Source organism: Panthera tigris, chromosome A2, assembly GCF_018350195.1.
Source record: "Panthera tigris isolate Pti1 chromosome A2, P.tigris_Pti1_mat1.1, whole genome shotgun sequence".
Taxonomy (NCBI): Eukaryota; Metazoa; Chordata; class Mammalia; order Carnivora; family Felidae; genus Panthera; species Panthera tigris.
The window spans coordinates 78,442,602-78,454,737 of record NC_056661.1 but is presented as its reverse complement, the minus strand read 5'-3'; the positions used below and the strand labels follow the sequence as shown (position 1 = coordinate 78,454,737).

Sequence of the window (12,136 nt, the reverse complement as noted above, 5' to 3'; positions counted from 1 at the left end):
ATGAAATCATGACCTGAGCCAGTCATTTAACTGACTGAGCCACCCAGGTGCCCCTCTCCACCTTCACTTCTTCAAGTGCCCCAAACCTCCACATCTGTTAGCCACCACTCAACACTCTTGCTCACTGTTGCTGCTTCGTGATCCGTGCTAAACCCCAACCAAGTATCAAACCTACTGTCTAGGTCTGTGCTCCTGGATGCTGCTGGAGAAAACCACAGCAGGTGAGGGGGTTTCCCCTCTTAAACAGCCATCCCTACTCTCATGGCCATGCCTGGTCAGTACAGTCTTCTTCAAGTCCTGCTTGCGGGCCTCCTCTGACAGATGTCTACCCCTCTTTCCAGCATATGCACTAGACCACTTATTATAACCATTCCCTTAAATAAGACAACCCTCCTAAAAGTCCAGTCATTCTAACACTCAATCCTAAGCACTGCACTTCATCCCCTCAACAAATACCTACTGTGCACCCTGCGCTAGGCGGTATTCCAGGTACTGCGAAAAGACACTGCAGCAAATCAAATCAACGCCCCGCCAGTGTGCAGCTGACGTTTAGTGAAAGATTTGGCTTCTGCCTCCCACACACCAATGAAGTGTTTTTTTGTTTTGTTTTGTTTTGTTTTTTAAAGTTCATCGATGGCTTCCTTGTGCCAAAACCACAGTCATTCAAGCCTGGCTCTAATTGACATCTTTTCCCAACTGGACACGGTTTGCCACTTTCCTTCCTTGAAACTCTTTCTACCCCTTTTTTCCTGCCTCTTGAGGTACTCTTTTCCCCTCCTTCTCTGCTGCTGCTTAAATTTGGGCATCTCTAGGTTCCTACCCCAGTCTTGTTCCCTTCTCACTCTCACATTTTTCTAGCCAAGACCCATCTCTGACTTCCCAGTTGCTTGGGAAGTCCAAAGCAATAGCTGTCAAGCTGAGCAATTGCAGAGTGCACCCAGTGAGCTCATTCAAGCCTCTCCTCCACCCTATGGCTCCGGGTTCATTAGCATTGCCAGATATCCATGTCTTACTCCAGCTGACCCAGCTAGGAAGAGCTGAATCAAATGCTCAAATTCAACATGCCCTAAATTGATCTCATCATCTCCCACCACCAACACACATTACACCTCCCAGCTCAGGGAACGTTGCCACCAACTACCAGTCACCTAAGTCAGGACATGGTCATCACCCAACTCCTTGCTCTCCGCTGCGCCCACATCAGTGATTTCGTGAATAAAATCCTGGAAAGTTTCAAACAGCACTGTTATGCGTAACATCCTGGGCATGAGAATATTAGCAGATCACACATATGAATATCACACACTGGTTTCAACCCGATCTAGGTTCTGCCGTTTACTGAGTGGGCCACTTACCCTCTCTAAGCTGAGGTTTCTTTCTCTGCAAAGCTGAAAAATGATGAGTTGCTCAAAGGTCTGTAATAGCTGTTCCTATTCAACTACTGGTCATTAATATTTATTATGGATGGTCTGTACAGCAGAACTGTATTGCTGAGTCTGGGGAAAAAACAAAGCTTCTTAGGCTTCTTTTGTTCTCTGGGCTAATGATTAAACATGGGTTTCCTCCTTCAAATACCATTTAATTTTAAGAGTCCCTCAAAGCACTGCCAACAGCACCAAATAAACAGGCCTTTAATATTTTTGGGCAGTCTTTTTCTCGATACTTGTGGACACTTGCCTAATCTCTTTTCCTTGTTATATTTAACTTACAAGACAAGCTCATTAACTAATCTCACTTTTGTGTTTCAAATGAAATTACAAATACTTTTCATTTGTTTGAACTAATAACCCTATCATACACATTAATTATTAAAATATACATGGTACCAATGATTATAAGTCACTTAATATGTATTTTGCTAAGTTCTCTCAGTGGGCCTAGAAGCTGAGAACATATTTACTAGAACAGCTGTTCAAACTTCTGGACTAGGAGACAGAGCTCAAATTAGTATTGTTTTCATGAGCAAGAATTATATAAAAGGGAAGACTAAAATGCAGCATGATTTTTTTAAGGTTTATTTATTAGAGAAAGACAGAGACAGAGCAAGTGGGGAAGGGGCACAGACAGAGGGAAAGAGAATCCCAAGCAGGCTCTGCACTGCCAGCGCAGAGCCTGATGTGGGGCTTGAACTCACGAAACCAGGAGATCGTGACCTGAGCCGAAACCATGAGTCAGACATTTAACTGACTGAGCCACCCAGGTGCTCCTGCAATATAATTTTTAAATGAGGGGAGGGAGCGAGCAGATCCTGTGAACATTGAAGTTGTTGGGAAGAATTCAATCAGAAAAATAAACCACTCAGGCTGCCCGGGAGTGATTTCCCTAAGAAAAAGTTTTGCATTCAGGAAAATCCAAATATACATACTCAAGCATGCTACCTCAAAGCTGAAATGACTGGCTTTTTAAAAAGGGGAGGAAGGGTAGAGAGTACAACTTTATGAGTTTTTTTAAATGTTATTTTAAAAAAAAGTTTTTAAAGAGATGCTATGCTGCACAAATACACTATTCAAAATAGTAATCAGTCAAGTAATATAGACCACACCACCACCAAGAAGAGAATCTACTAATACTTACCTGTGAACTTCAAAGTCCTATGCAATTTTTTGAAAGGAATACTAAAAAAGTGGGTTTTGTTTCTTTTATACTCCAAGTGACCCAACTGACATTAGGAATATTACAATTTTATCAATATTTTAAAATCTTTTTCATTAAGATACTAAATTCACCAATAAGCTCTCTTTACATCCACAACAACAAAAGTTTAACATTTTCAAAACTGTAATACAACACCGATAATCCCTTAACATTATTTCTGTAAAATGAACATCTAAAGCCATATTAGTCTTAGTCTTATCTATATTTCAAAATACAACTTCCACTTTTTTTTTAATTTTTTTTAATGTTTTATTTATTTTTGAGACAGAGAGAGACAGAGCATGAACAGGGGAGGGGCAGAGAGAGAGAGGGAGACACAGAATCCGAAACAGGCTCCAGGCTGAGCTGTCAGCACAGAGCCTGATGCGGGGCTTGAACTCACAGACCGCGAGATCATGACCTGAGCCGAAGTCAGACGCTCAACCGACTGAGCCACCCAGGCGCCCCTTTAAATACTTCTATCCTCCAGCCTCTGCAAACTGTCAACAACCCCTCTAGCTCACTACAAAGAGCACTTTCTGGGGCGCCTGGGTGGCTCAGTTGGTTGAGCGTCTGACTTCGTTAGGCTCAGGTCATGATCTCACAGTCTGTGAGTTTGAGCCCGGCATCCAGCTGTGTGCTGACAGGTCAGATCCTGGAGCCTGCTTCAGATTCTGTGTCTCCCCCTCTCTCTGCCCCTCTCCTGCTTGTGCTCTGTCTCTCAAAAAATAAAATAAACGTTAAAAAAAAAAATACACACACACACACATATAATAAAGAGCACTTTCTTCAGGGCAGAGCACACTCTACATTCTAATATGCAAAATCATTAAGTCCATTAGATTCGTTCATCCCACAAATATGTGAGTACCCCTTATGAGTCTGGCACTATCTTAGGCACTGGGGAAAAGGGGCAATTTCTTGTCCTCTTTGAGTTTATATTTATTTAAGGATATATCAAGGAAAACAATAATAATCTCAGAAACATACACCCGTAAGAGCTACAAATAAAGCAGAGTAAAGGGAAGGGGAGAAAGAACTATAGACATGAAAAGATGTGTATGGGGAGAGTTCCAGGCAGCAGGACCAGCACAGGTAAAGGACCTGAAACAGGAGAAAACTTAAGTCAACGGACCAGCTGGACTGCAGTATCTCTCTCCTACTTGAGGTCAATATACCTTTTATTAATACTTGCATCGCCTCAGCCTCTACCAAAAGATGTTCAAAAGGAGCTGTTAAATGATTAAACAAAATTATCGCCTATTCATCCTCTTTTCACCATGACTGTACCGGCCTATTTTTGACAGATCCCTCAATTGCCAAGGTATCCCCAAGGGAACGGAATATGACTGCACAGACGACTGGAGACTTGAAACAAAAGCCCTTGGTAATCCAAGATTTTTGAAATGAAAAAAAAAAAAAAAAAAAAAAGTGGCCTGACAACGGGATTAAATTTCTGGCAAACGAAACTCTCTCCAAACCCTACTTCTTGGCAGGCACTAATAACCCAGGCAATTAGGATGTACTTCTAAACCTCAGTGCAGGGCTGGCTAGGTAAGGACTCGGCGTAGATGAGTTTCAACATGCACAGCAGCACCTCCAAACATCCACTCATTAAACACGGACCCGGTGGAGAGCTGGAGAAAACACTCCTGGTGCCCAACCTGTTGGCTCCTACTCTGGGAAACGTGTACAAAAATAAGCATTCAGCTGGGTGCTTGCCTGGCTTGCAGTAGCCTCGCAGTTAAGTAGTGATGGGTGAAAACGAGGACGAGAGAAAGCACGTGGGCTTTACCCTGCAGAAGACCGGCCCCGCGATATACCGAGGCTGTAAGGGTCCCGGGATAGAGGCCGGTTTTCTCTTTGGCGAGGAGAGGAGTTTAGGGAGCTCCGGGGCAAAGAAAGGGAGGAGAGGGGCTGGGAACGGAGGGCGGCCAGCGCCACAGGGAGGCGGGAGGGCACGGCGCCCCCTGCCGATCGGCCCCGGAAGGGGGGGCGGGGCTGGTACCGCGGGAGGAGGACCGCCAGGCTCCAGCCGCGCTTCCGCGGGCACGGCCAGCAATGGAGGCGCCGTGGGCAAGCCGTGCGCTCACGCCGCGGCCGGGACGCCTTCCCAGGCCGCACTGCCCCTCCGGGCGGGGCCCTGAGGCCGGGCCGTGGAGCCCGGGTGGCTGCGGCGAGGCCGCGCACTTACCCGGGGCCTGGGAGCGCGGGCGCGGCCCGTGCCGGGCGGCGAGGGGGCGGGCGCGCTGCTCTGGGCGCAGGAGGGCGGCGGCGACGAGGGCCACTCGGAAGAACCAGCTGCGAGGGCGCCCCGGCATAGGCAACGCCGTCAGCGCCTTCAGCCCCTGGGGCCCGGAGCGCGCGGGTGCACTCGCCGGCCGCGGAGCTCTCACACGTGCTGCGCAGCGACGCGCCGCCGCTAATCTGCCCCACCCTCGGGGCGGGGCCCGCCCTCCGCCGCCGGCCCCGCCTCCGCGCGGGCCCGGAGCAACGAGGCCCCGCCCCTCTCCGCCGCCCAGTGACCCAGTGGCCTCTGCCTGGAGGAAGCTCGTTGGTTCACTGCGGCTTTGCCAGCTCACGGCGGCGGGAGCCTGTCCAGGCCCTGGGCAAACAGTGATTTCTCCAGGGCCCGGGCAAACAGGGATTTCATCGTGCACCAAAGAGTCCTTCAGACAGTCTTTAGGACTTCTAAAGTGGCCGTGGCCATGGCCTTAACGAATGCTTTACGTATTTTAATAAAGGTTTCTTCCACATGGTTATGGCCGTTTTGTGTTGCCCCCCTCATGCGGCTAGTTTAAGGAAAAGAATAACTTTAGGGAATATATTGTTCTATATATTATTCCTTCAAGTGCAGGGGATCCGAGAGAAGCATTTTCCCACTTCTTCGATTTACCCCTCCTGCTTGACGGCTCCTCAATAGGATAGGCTCCAGAAAAAAACTAATCATAGCAAGTTTGTGCTTCTGTGTGAAGAAAAATAAAATCCATACTCCTTCCATGCTCTTCAAGTAGCACACGTTTCGCGACCAAATTCTGGCCTCTAATAGTTTTTGCACTATTTTGCCAAATTTCAATCCTCAGTGAAACACCTATATATTATTTCAAGTCCTTTAATTTCTATTAGACTTGGTTTTTTAAATTGTGGTAAAGTACATGCAACATAAAATTTATCACTTTAATCATTTTGAAGTGTACATTCAGTGGCATTAAGTACATTCACAACGTTGTACAACCATCACCAACATCCATCTCCAGAAGGCTTTTCACCTTGCAAAGCTGAAATTCTATCCAGGAAATAGCAAATTTCCAGTCTCCCCACCTCCTAGCCCTGGGAACCACTATTCTACTCTTCTCTCTATGAATTTTACAGTTGTAGGTAACTCCTTTAAGTGGAATCATATAGCCATATGTCCCTTTGTGACTGCCTTATTTCCTTAATGTTCATCCATTAAGGATACAACACGTGTTGCAGCATGTGGCAGAATTTCCTTCCTATCTAAGGCTGAATAATATTCCATTACATATATATAGCACGTTTTGTTCCCCTATTATCAGTTGAGTTGCTTCGGCCTTTGGGCTATTGTGAATAATGCTGCTATGAACATGGGTGCTCCAATATCTATTTGAGACCTTGCTTTCAATTTCTTGGGGTATATACCCAGAAGTGGTATTGTTGTATATTAATTCTATTTTCAATTTTTTGAACAACCCCACTTTGTTTCCTATAGTAGTGGTAGACTTGTTTTTAAAATCTGGGTTTACATTATCCATACTCAGTATGGATAATTCACTCAGACTGCTAGGATTCTATACTGTGAGATTCTATACTCTGAGATCAGTCACCTCAGTTGAGGACAGTTTTCTGTCCCTAATCCATGTATAATCACATGTCCTGGGCTATGGCTAATTCATAGGTTAATGTCCCAATGACAGCAACTGCACATATGTTTACCACAGACACAGTAAAAATTCAATCCTAAACTTTAAATTTTTGTATACTTTAAAAATTATCTTCTCTGAGGCTGAACGCCTCGTAAATGCATATGGAAGGAAAGAACATTCACATTCCTTTGGCTGTTAGCTAGCTAGATCCATGATCAAAACTTACTGCATTTTATCCTGAACCGCCTCAGACAAGGTCCAAGTGAAACATGCATTTTTAGTTTTCTGTTTTTCAAAATGACAGCCCTTTATTGGCTTTTATAGTTAAAATAATACAGAAGTGTTCAAAGCCTGTCCCAAATTCTAACTCCCTCTAATAATCATTTAACAATTTAATGTTCTCCTTGACTTTCAAATTACATCCTAACATGTACATTATGTATAATATTCGGGATCCTGCTTTTAATCCACACCAGCACTATGGACTGCTAAGGGCCCAAAACATACAATGTATCTCTTGTTTCATCCTTATTATTGCCTACTATTCTGTCCATCTAAGATTGCCTCTTTACACTCCCCAGATAGTAGTCAATTGTTTTCTGTGCTCCCTCAGTCATTGCAAACATTTCCGTTGTTGAGCCTACTGCATTCAATCTTAATTTATTTTCATTTCTGTTTCCCTTACCAGAAGTGAATTCCCCAGAAGCAAAAATCTGGGTTTAGAGCAATCTTTTTTTCCCTTTAATGTTATTTTTAATTTTTATCAGAGTATGCATGTCTGTGATTTAGAGCCAAATAATTCTGTAGAAATCTTATAAATTGCAATGAAAGAGCAGAGACTGTACCCCCCCTTACCAATTTCCCCCTCCTTAAAGGCAGTCACTTTTGTCTTTTAACTGGTTATTTTGATATTCACTTTCAGTTCTCTATATAAAATGTTTGCATTGCTATTTCTCGATTTCTCACTTCTAGGCATTATCTGTTGATTTCACTTAGTGGGAAATGAGGATTTAGTTCTTCTTTCTTTCCCTATCCTTTTCCCCACCGCCACCACACTTTTCATCCTTTGATCTGCTCAATCTAGTTATATTGTCCTTTTTTAATAGGTTTTTGTTTACTTCATTATGATTAGGTAAACATTACTTACATCTTGGGCCAAGCAGTATATACTATGATCACTTTTCTTCTCCTGCTCAGCTTTTTGTTTTTCCTGCAGTTATTATCTTATTTTGGTTTACTATCCATCACCAAGCCAAGCCCAAACTTTTTAACGATTGTTTCAATCTCTGCTTCCCAAGACTTAGATAGATGAGGTGTTCTATCAGTTTCATCTGAAAATGGAGTCTCTTCTGGGCCTTCTGGACCTGTACCAATCCATGTCTAGTGAAGAATTGTTGTCAGGGCCTCTCAAATCATTTTTCTCCTGCATTATATCTTCTGTTTCCTATATCCTATATCTTCTTTTTTTCTTTGTTTAGTTCCTCATTTTAGTAGAGCACAACCTCCAGGAGCATCCTGAGGAAGGAAAAGTAAATGAAAGGGAAATTTTTTGAGATCTTTGAATGTTTGGACATACCTTTATTGTTTACCCACACTTGATTGGTATTTGACTCATCAGGTGTAGAATACTAGTTTGAAATAAATCTCCTTTTGAAATTTGATAGAATTTGCTCCTATGGGGTACCTGGGTGGCTCAGTTGGTTGGCTCAGTCAGTTAAGTGTCAGACTTTGGCTCAGGTCATGATCTCACGGTTTATTGAGTTCAAGCCCTGAATCAGGCTGGCTGCTGTCAGCGCAGAGCCTGCTTTGGATCCTCTGCCCCCTCTCTCTCTGCTCCTCCCTCGCTCACGCTCTCTCTCAAAAATGAATAAACATTAAAAAAAAAAGGAATTTGCTCCTATGTCTTCTAGCTTTCTTCGTGACTGTTGAGAAATTTAAAGTTATGTTCACTCTTGACTCTTTAAGTGATCTGTTTTTCTCTCTAGAAGCTTAGGATTGTCTGTTCCCCCCCTCACCCCCCCCCACCCCCATGTCCTACAATTTCACAATGATGATTTGGGATGAGTCATCTTTTATCCATTGTGCTGGGCACTCAGCGGGCCCTTTTAATCTGGAAACTCGTGACTTTTAGTTTGGAGACATTGTCTTGAATTTTTTGGTGATGATCATTCCTTCCCTAAGGAGTGATTGGTTTTTCTTTTGGAACTCTTATTTTTCAGATTTTGGATCTCCTGCAGTGGTCCTCTAATTTCTTTTTTTTTTTTCTTTCTTTCTTATTTTTCATTTCTTTGTCCTTTTGCTCCCTCCCCCTCAGATATTTCCCAACATTTATCTTCCAACTCTTTTATTGAACTTTCCATTTCTGCAATCATATTTGTCTCTGAATACTCTTTTTATTTATTTATTTTAATGTTTATTTCTTTTGAGAGAGAGAGAGAACGAGAGCAAGTGAGCAGGTGAGGGGCAGAGAGAGAAGGGGATAATCCCAAGCAGACTCTGTGCTGAGCCCCACCCGGGGCTCAAACTCATGAATGGTGAGCTCATGACCTGTGCCGAGATCAAGTCCAACACTCAACCAGCTAAGCCACCCAGGCGCCCCTCTAAATACTCTTTTAAAAATAGTATCCTGTTATTTATTGTTTTATGGTTGCAGTGGTACCTCACATCTCAAGATATTGATTATATATATTCTATGTACAATGTATATAGACAATGTATACAGAATACATATTTTTTAAAATTTTCTTCTCACTAAATGGTTTCTGTTTCCTCTATGGGTTGTTCCCTCCCACCCTCCTTTGTTTTAGTCTTTTTGGTACCACCTCCCATGTTTGTTTTTGAAGTCGAATCCCTGCGTCCTCTACCTACTTCTTGCTTCCAGATCCCTCATGTTCCTCCTTCTTGTCAAAGGCCACGTTTTTTGGGCCTCTGCACAGGGTAAAGTGCATATTTGATGCTGAGTCCTCTTCTGCCATTCAGCTCCCAGTCGTTTACAACCAGATCTGCACCCTACAGGCAGGAAAGTGGAGGGTCATCTCTAGCTGGGTCTGATCAGCCTTAAAAGAAAGATCCCAAGATAATGACATTGGAATTTCCCCCAACTAAACAGGCCGACCAAATTACATTAAAGTTAGCCAACAAGCCCCCTCACACTCCGAGAACAGCTGGGGTCTCATCTAAAGGATAAGCTGAACACAAGGAATTTACACAAGTTCACAAGGAATTTATGGTGTAGAGGGTGGGGTACCTTCAAGCTCCATCCGCAAGGACCCCCGCGAGGTGGAGGTGTGGCAGAGGTTGAGAAGGCCCGCCCCCCTTTCTCCCGAGAGCCTGGGGGGCTGGCCCCCTGCCAGCAGAGGGCGCCACCGCGCATGGCTGGCGGCTGCACGGGCAGGGCCTCTCTGGGAGGAGAGGAAGAAATCAGAGAGACGGCGAGGGGAAGTAGAGGTGGCGCCCGGCCCCACGGTCTCCCAGGGAGAACCGGTGTCTGGTCGCTGGCCTCAGCGGAACTCTACAAGCCACGCTGGCTGCTCATGGAGCCGAGGACTCGCGCGGAGACGGGATGCTCCCGGCCGCCGAGATCGGCAAGGCGCCGGCAGCCCCGGTGAGGCGGCCCTGGTGGCCCGGGGAGGGGACGCTGGTAGCCCGGGGAGGTGGCACAGATCTCCCAAAGGAGATTGCGTCGGTGAGGTGGCCCTGGCGGCCTGGGGACGTGGTTTCCGTGGCCCGGGGAGACAGGCCTTCCAATCTGGCGAGGTGGCACGGACCTCCCAGAGAAGGTGGTCCCAGTGCGGTGGCTCTGGCGACCCTGATGAGATGACACAGATAGTTGTCTCTAGGGACGTAGAGACATGCCCTGAAGGCTGGGCAAGGTAACTCCAGCGGTTCTGGGGAGGTGGCAGTGGTGATCCTCAGGGCCACCTGCGTCAGATGGCCCTGATCCCTCAGGAATACCCCAGGGGAGGGAGTCTGGGACCTCGCGCCCTCTGGGAATCCTGAGGAGTTCCACCTATCACTCCAGTCTTAATGTGTTTGTTACACCTATTCTTCTAGTGCTGCCCTGAAAGTGGTAACGAAAGGAAGGACGTCGAGGAGAAAAGTAAGCAGACTCGAAATACCTTACCATTCTTTACCCAGCCATCTCTCCTAAACTCAGCCCTCCAGGGTCTGCGGAGCAGAAGAGTCGTAGCCTGTTGTCTTTAAGATGAATCTCTCCTTTTTTTTTTTTTTTTTTTTTTTTTTTTTTTGGTACAATATACTTGCATTGTATTAAGTGCTGGTTATCATCATGCACCTATCTTTCTTTCTAAAATTGTAAAATGTGGGATAATTTGAAGATAAGCACTCCCTGACCCGGACTTAGTGCAGGGACTGGTGTAGTTTCACTGGAGTCTGCCCCTCACACCAATTCAGAATAATTGGGGCCTGCCTGTTATTTTAATGAAGCAACAACTTATCAAACATTAGGAATTTGGAGGGGCTAATGATCTAGGAGAGATGACCACCGCCTTAATTGGAGTCAAAATGGTACTTGTTTAGTGGTACTTTACCTTCAGTGAATTTGCCAGTAAAAGTTGATCTGGGAAGAAAAATACAAGGGATAACTTGTTTCCTGAATCTTGGTCTGGACAAGGAAGAGGGAAAAGATCAGCATCTCCACTTCCTATCGAGGACAGGAGCACATGTCAGGGATGTGGACATTTGTCATTTTACTGTAATGAGCTAAGCATGGCAGGCTTCTGGAAATCAGGGAATCTTCAGTGGCTTTTGAAGTGAAGTTTATTGGGGGAGGAAGGGGAAAGGCATGTAACAGCTTTTCCATCAGAGGGTTTTTGGTTCTTCTGACCATGGCAAATAGTCTAGGAATGAGTAGTGGTAGGAGGAAGGGTGCCCACATTACCATAATGCCTTCAGGAATTAGGCTTGCCCTTACCATGCCTGCGGATACATTCTGCCTCGGAAGGAAAGCTCTAAGTAGCCCATAGCACTTGACGGTCATAGCTCAGCTCCTTTTTTAAAAGATTGGAGAGTACCCTCTATCTTTTAGTTAAACCCTTCCCTTTCCCACCTTTGCCCATTCAGATGCCTGAGAAGTTGATGCCTACTGAGATGTCATTTAGTAGAATGATAGACACAGACTATAGACTTTGTCCTTATCCCTCCTTTGGTGGCTTGGTCAACTTGTTTGCATTTAGGGGTGCTTACTACAAGAAACAGAAAAGGAGAGTCATAAAAACCTCCCAAATCACCAGTGTGTCATCTTAAAGAACGTCATTTGACCAAGAATGTACTTACTGCATTTAAATGGTGATGTCAAAAGAATAGAATTTAAAACTAGGTGCAAAAAAAAAAAAAAAATTTTTTTTTTAATGTTTATGTATTTATTTTGAGAGAGAAAGAGAGAAAGTATTTCAAGCAGGCTCCACAAGACAGCCGATGTGGGGCTCGATCCCACAAACCATGAAATCAGGACCCGAGGTGAAATCAAGAGTCCAAGGCTCAACCGACTGAGCCACGCAGGTGCCCCCCGCAAAAAAATTTTTTAAATAAAAAAAAACAGTAAGTAAAAGTAAATGAAGATAGAATTTGCTCCCTAACCTACAGGAAAACATTCCCTC

At 44.8% G+C, this 12,136-nt stretch overlaps 2 protein-coding genes across 11 annotated transcripts in view; one reads left to right on the top strand and one right to left on the bottom strand.

Moving 5' to 3' along the window:
- Positions 1 to 12,136, bottom strand: part of PUS7 (pseudouridine synthase 7) — a 76,171-nt gene that overhangs the window by 49,396 nt on the left and 14,639 nt on the right. For 4 of the 10 annotated variants that reach the window (XM_042964671.1, XM_042964627.1, XM_042964653.1 and 1 more), the window contains 3 exons: positions 11,069 to 11,142; positions 9,387 to 9,527; positions 7,666 to 8,033 (listed from right to left, as the gene is read on the bottom strand). Coding sequence is in view for 1 of the 10 variants with exons in the window: in XM_042964618.1 (XP_042820552.1) it covers positions 4,829 to 4,955 (127 nt within the window). In the remaining 9 variants the exon portion in view is untranslated. Of the gene's footprint in view, positions 1 to 4,828; positions 5,045 to 7,665; positions 8,034 to 9,386; positions 9,575 to 11,068; positions 11,182 to 12,136 lie in introns of those variants that run through there. The other 6 variants (XM_042964628.1, XM_042964635.1, XM_042964645.1 and 3 more) reach the window with 6 other exon arrangements.
- RINT1 (RAD50 interactor 1) overlaps positions 9,936 to 12,136 on the top strand; it is a 29,247-nt gene continuing 27,046 nt past the window's right edge. The window contains exons 1-2 of the mRNA XM_007083940.3: positions 9,936 to 10,122; positions 10,572 to 10,617. Coding sequence (XP_007084002.1) covers positions 10,081 to 10,122; positions 10,572 to 10,617 — 88 coding nt within the window. The 5' untranslated portion in view covers positions 9,936 to 10,080. The remainder of the gene's footprint in view (positions 10,123 to 10,571; positions 10,618 to 12,136) is intronic.